Here is a 6,000-nt window from a genome sequence, read left to right as displayed (position 1 = left end):
GGGCGTCGCGAACGAGGACACTGCCCAGGGCGTCGCTGAGGAGGACGCCGCCCACGGCGTCGCTGAGGAGGACGCCGCCCACGGCGTCGCTGAGGAGGTCGCCGCCCACGGCGTCGCTGAGGAGGACCCCGCCCAGGGCGTCGCTGAGGAGGACCCCGCCCACGGCGTCGCTGAGGAGGACGCCGCCCACGGCGTCGCTGAGGAGGACGCCGCCCACGGAGTCGCTGAGGAGGATGCCGCCCACGGCGTCGCTGACGAGGTCACCATCCATGGCGTCATTAAAGAGGTCGCCGCACAGGGCATCGCGAACAAGGACGCCGCCCAGGGCATCGCGAACGAGGACGCCGCACAGGGCATCGCTAACAAGGACGCCGCACAGGGCATCGCGAACAAGGACGCCGCCCATGGCATTGCTAAGGAGGACGCCGCCCAGGGTGTTGCTAACGAGGACACCGCCCAGGGCGTCGCTAAGGAGGTCGAAGTCCAGGGCATCGCACACGAGGACGCTGCCCAGGGCGTCGCTGAGGAGGACCCCGCCCAGGGCGTCGCTGAGGACGCCACTGCCCATGGTGTCGCTGAGGTCGCCGCCCACGGCGTCGCTGACGAGGACGCCGCCCACGGCGTCGCTAACGAGGTCGCCGTCCATGGCGTCGTTAAAGAGGTCGCCGCACAGGGCATCGCGAACGAGGACGCTGCCCAGGGCGTCGCTAAGGAGGACGCCGTCCAGGGCGTCGCTAAGGAGGTCGAAGTCCAGGGCATTGCAGACGAGGACGCCATCCAGTGCATCGCTAACAAGGTCGCCGTCGATGGCATCGTTAAAGAGGTCGCCGCACAGGGCATAACGAATGAGGTCGCCGCCCAGGGCGTCGCTGAGGAGGACCCCGCCCAGGGCGTCGCTGAGGAGGACGCCGCCCACGGCGTCGCTGAGGAGGTCGTCGCCCACGGCGTCGCTGACGACGACGCCGCCCACGGCGTCGCTGACGAGGTCGCCGTCCACGGCGTCGCAGACGAGGTCGCCGCCCAGGGCATCGCAGACGAGGACGCCGCCCAGGGCGTCACTGAGGAGGACCCCGCCCAGGGCGTCGCTAACGAGGACGCCGCACAGGGCATCGCGAACGAGGACGCCGCCCAGGGCGTCGCTGAGGAGGACCCCGCCCAGGGCGTCGCTAACGAGGACACCGCACAGGGCATCGCGAACGAGGACGCTGCCCAGGGCGTCGCTAAGGAGGTCAAAGTCCACGGCATCGCACACGAGGACGCCATCCAGGGCATCGCTAACAAGGTCGCCGTCGATGGCATCGTTAAAGAGGTCGCCGCACAGGGCATCGCGAACGAGGTCGCCGCCCAGGGCATCGCTAACGAGGACGCCGCCCAGGGCATCGCTAACGAGGACGCCGCACAGGGCATCGCGAACGAGGACGCCGCCCAGGGTGTCGCTAAGGAGGTCGAAGTCCAGGGCATCGCACACGAGGACGCCGCCCAGGGCGTCGCTGAGGAGGACCCCGCCCAGGGCGTCGCTGAGGAGGACGCCGCCCACGGCGTCGCTGAGGAGGTCGTCGCCCACGGCGTCGCTGACGAGGTCGCCGTCCACGGCGTCGCAGACAAGGTCGCCGCCCAGGGCATCGCAGACGAGGACGCCGCCCAGGGCGTCGCTGAGGAGGACCCCGCCCAGGGCGTCGCTAACGAGGACGCCGCACAGGGCATCGCGAACGAGGACGCTGCCCAGGGCGTCGCTAAGGAGGTCAAAGTCCACGGCATTGCACACGAGGACGCCATCCAGGGCATCGCTAACAAGGTCGCCGTCGATGGCATCGTTAAAGAGGTCGCCGCACAGGGCATCGCGAACGAGGTCGCCGCCCAGGGCATCGCTAACGAGGACGCCGCCCAGGGCATCGCTAACGAGGACGCCGCACAGGGCATCGCGAACGAGGTCGCCGCCCAGGGCATCGCACATGAGGATGCCGCCCAGGGCGTCGCTGAGGAGGACCCCGCCCAGGGCGTCGCTGAGGAGGACGCCGCCCACGGCGTCGCTGAGGAGGACCCCGCCCAGGGCGTCGCTCAGGAGGACGCCGTCCACGGCGTCGCAGACGAGGTCGCCGCCCAGGGCGTCGCAGACGAGGACGCCGCCCAGGGCGTCGCTGAGGACCCCGCCCAGGGCGTCGCTGAGGAGGACGCCCACGGCGTCGCTGAGGAGGACGCCACCCACGGCGTCGCTGAGGTCGTCGCCCATGGCGTCGCTTACGAGGACGCCGCCCACGGCGTCGCAGATGAGGTCGCCGCCCAGGGCGTCGCAGATGAGGACGCCGCCCAGGGCGTCGCTGAGGAGGACCCCGCCCAGGGCGTCGCTAACGAGGACGCCGCACAGGGCATCGCGAACGAGGACGCCGTCCATGGCGTCGCTAAGGAGGTCGAAGTCCAGGGCATCGCACACGAGGACGCCATCCAGGGCATCGCTAACAAGGTCGCCGCCCACGGCGTCGCTAAGGAGGACGCTGCCCAGGGTGTCGCGAACGAGGTCGCCGCCCAGGGCATCGCTAACGAGGACACCGCCCAGGGCGTCGCACACGAGGACGCCGCCCAGGGTGTCGCTGAGGAGGACCCCGCCCAGGGCGTCGCTGAGGAGGACCCCGCCCAGGGCGTCGCTGAGGAGGACGCCGCCCAGGGCGTCGCTGAGGAGGACCCCGCCCAGGGCGTCGCTGAGGAGGACCCCGCCCAGGGCGTCGCTGAGGAGGACCCCGCCCAGGGCGTCGCTGAGGAGGACGCCGCCCACGGCGTCGCAGACGAGGTCACCACCCAGGGCGTCGCTGACGAGGATGCCGCCCATGGCGTCGCTGACGAGGACGCCGCACAGGGCGTCGCTGATGAGGACGCCGCCCAGGGCGTCGCTGATGAGGACGCTGCCCACGGCGTCGCTAAGGAGGACGCCGCCCAGGGTGTCGCTAACGAGGACACCGCCCAGGGCGTCGCTAAGGAGGTCGAAGTCCAGGGCATCGCACACGAGGATGCCGCCCAGGGCGTCGCTGAGGAGGACCCCGCCCAGGGCGTCGCTGAGGACGCCACTGCCCACGGTGTCGCTGAGGTCGCCGCCCACGGCGTCGCTGACGAGGACGCCGCCCACGGCGTCACTAACGAGGTCGCCGTCCATGGCGTCGTTAAAGAGGTCGCCGCACAGGGCATCGCGAACGAGGACGCCGCCCACGGCATCGCTAAGGAGGACGCCGCCCAGGGTGTCGCTAACGAGGACACCGCCCAGGGCGTCGCTAAGGAGGTCGAAGTCCAGGGCATCGCACACGAGGACGCCGCCCAGGGCGTCGCTGAGGAGGACCCCGCCCATGGCGTCGCTGAGGAGGACGCCGCCCACGGCGTCGCTGAGGAGGTCGTCGCCCACGGCGTCGCAGACGAGGTCGCCGCCCAGGGCGTCGCAGACGAGGACCCCGCCCAGGGCGTCGCTGAGGAGGACCCCGCCCAGGGCGTCGCTGAGGACGCTGCCCACGGCGTCGCTAACGAGGTCGCCGTCCATGGCGTCGTTAAAGAGGTCGCCGCACAGGGCGTCGCGAACGAGGACGCTGCCCAGGGCGTCGCTAAGGAGGACGCCGCCCAGGGCGTCGCTAAGGAGGTCGAAGTCCAGGGCATCGCACACGAGGACGCCATCCAGTGCATCGCTAACAAGGTCGCCGTCGATGGCATCGTTAAAGAGGTCGCCGCACAGGGCATCACGAACGAGGTCGCCACCCAGGGCGTCGCTGAGGACCCCGCCCAGGGCGTCGCTGAGGAGGACCCCGCCCAGGGCGTCGCTGAGGAGGACCCCGCCCAGGGCGTCGCTGAGGAGGACCCCGCCCACGGCGTCGCTGAGGAGGACCCCGCCCAGGGCGTCGCTGAGGAGGACCCCGCCCAGGGCGTCGCTGAGGAGGACCCCGCCCAGGGCGTCGCTGAGGAGGACGCCGCCCACGGCGTCGCTGAGGAGGACGCCGCCCACGGCGTCGCTGACGAGGACGCCGCCCAGGGCGTCGCAGACGAGGACGCCGCCCAGGGCGTCGCTGAGGAGGACCCCGCCCAGGGCGTCGCTGAGGAGGACGCCGCCCAGGGCGTCGCTAACGAGGACGCCGCACAGGGCATCGCGAACGAGGTCGCCGTCCATGGCGTCGTTAAAGAGGTCACCGCCCAGGGCATCGCGAACGAGGACGCCGCCCAGGGCATCACTAAGGAGGCCACCGCCCAGGGCGTCATGAACGAGGCTGCCGCCCAGGGCGTCGCTAAGGAGGACGCCGCCTATGGCATCGCTAAGGAGGACGCCGTCCACGGCGTCGCTAACGAGGACGTCGTCCACGGCGTCGCTAATGAGGTCACCGTCCACGGCGTTGTTAAAGAGGTCGCCGTACAGGGCATCGTGAATGAGGACTCTGCCCAGGGCATCGCTAAGGAGGACGCCGCCCAGAGCGTCGCTACTGAGGGTGCCACCGACGGTGTTGCTAACGAGGTAGCCGCCCAGGGTGTCGCTAACGAGGTCGCCGCCCACGGCGTCGCAAACGAGGTTGCCGCCCAGGGCGTCGCAAACGAGGATGCCGTCCAGGGCGTCGCTAACGAGGACGTCGTCCGCGGCATCGCTAACGAGGTCGCCGTCCACGGCATCGTTAAAGAGGTCGCCGCACAGGGCATCACGAACGAGGACGCTGCCCAGGGCGTCGCTACTGAGGACGCCACCCAGGGCGTCGCTACCGAGGACGCCACCAACGGCGTCGCTAAGGAGGACACCGCCCACGGCGTCGCTAACGTGGTCGCCGTCCACGGCATTGCTAATGAGGACGCCGTATATGACATTGCTAATGACACCGTACAAGGCACGCTAACGAGGACGCTGTACAGGACATCGCTAATGAGGACACCATATAAGGCATCGGTAATGAGGACGCTGTATATGACATCGCTAACGAAGACACCGTACAAGCCGTCGCTAACAAGGACACTGTACACAACATCACTAATGAGGGCACTGTACAAGACATCACCAATGAGGGCACTTTATACGACATTGCTAATGACACCGACAAGGCACGCTAACGCGGACGCTGTACACGACATCGCTAATGAGGACACCGTATAAGACATCGCTAGTAACTATCGCAAGAACAAAAAACCAAACACCGCATATTCTCACTCATAGGCGGGAATTGAACAATGAGATCACATGGACACAGGAAGGGGAATATCACACTCTGGGGACTTGTGGGGTGGGGGGATGGGGGAGGGATAGCAACGGGAGATATACCTAGTGCTAGATGACGAGTTAGTGCATGCAGCACACCAGCATGGCACATGTATACATATGTAACTAACCTGCACAATGTGCACATGTACCCTAAAACTTAAAGTATAATTAAAAAAAAAAAAAGACATTGCTAGTGAGCACGCTGTATACGACATCGCTAATGAGGATGCTATATATGACATCGCTGATGAGGACGTTATATACGACATCACTAATGAGGACACCATACAGATGGCTTGAGCCCAGTAGTTTGAGACAAGCCTGGCAACACAGCGAGACCTCATCTCTACAAACATTTTTTAAAAATATTCCAAGCATGGTGGCGCATGCCTGTAGTCCTGGCTATTCAGGAGGCTGAGGTGGGAGGATCACCTGTGCCTAGGAGTTCAAGGCTGCAGTGAGCTATGATCACACCACAATGCTCCAGCCTGGGCAACAAAGCAAGACTCCATCTCTAAAAATAAAATTAAATTAAAAAAAAGATCTTCGCTGTAAAAGAGGTATGCTCAAATGCAATAAAATCATATAAGAAGGCCAGGTGTGGTGGCTCATGCCTGTAATCCCAGCACTTTGGGAGGCTGAGGCAGGTGGATCATGAGGTCAAGAGACTGAGACCATCCTGGCCAACATCGTGAAACACCGTCTCTACTAAAAATACAAAAAACAATCAGCTGGGCGTGGTGGCACACACCTGTAGTCCCAGCTATTCAGGAGGCTGAGGCAGGAGAATTGCT

The 6,000-nt window shown here is 65.9% G+C and overlaps 2 protein-coding genes across 2 annotated transcripts; both read left to right on the top strand.

Moving 5' to 3' along the window:
• Positions 1 to 731: 731 nt before the first annotated feature.
• LOC134758221 (serine/arginine repetitive matrix protein 2-like) lies at positions 732 to 4,244 on the top strand. The gene has a single exon (XM_063704922.1). The coding sequence runs from the start codon at positions 846 to 848 to the stop codon at positions 4,227 to 4,229; it is 3,384 nt and encodes a 1,127-aa protein (XP_063560992.1). The 5' UTR covers positions 732 to 845; the 3' UTR covers positions 4,230 to 4,244.
• LOC115931939 (uncharacterized) lies at positions 4,235 to 5,262 on the top strand (the record flags this gene model as incomplete). Its single annotated transcript, XM_031005557.3, has 1 exon — positions 4,235 to 5,262. A coding segment is annotated over one exon (867 nt), but the record flags the coding sequence as incomplete, so codon positions are not given.
• Positions 5,263 to 6,000: the final 738 nt, after the last annotated feature.

Source organism: Gorilla gorilla, chromosome 23 (genome assembly GCF_029281585.2).
Source record: "Gorilla gorilla gorilla isolate KB3781 chromosome 23, NHGRI_mGorGor1-v2.1_pri, whole genome shotgun sequence".
Taxonomy (NCBI): domain Eukaryota; kingdom Metazoa; phylum Chordata; class Mammalia; order Primates; family Hominidae; genus Gorilla; species Gorilla gorilla.
The sequence above is the reverse complement of the archived record's forward strand: the minus strand, read 5'-3'. Positions and strand labels throughout refer to the sequence as shown.

Coding starts and splice junctions, on each gene's coding strand:
- LOC134758221 (XM_063704922.1), top strand. CDS start 846: ATGAGGTCGCCGCCCAGGGCGTCGCTGAGGAGGACCCCGCCCAGGGCG.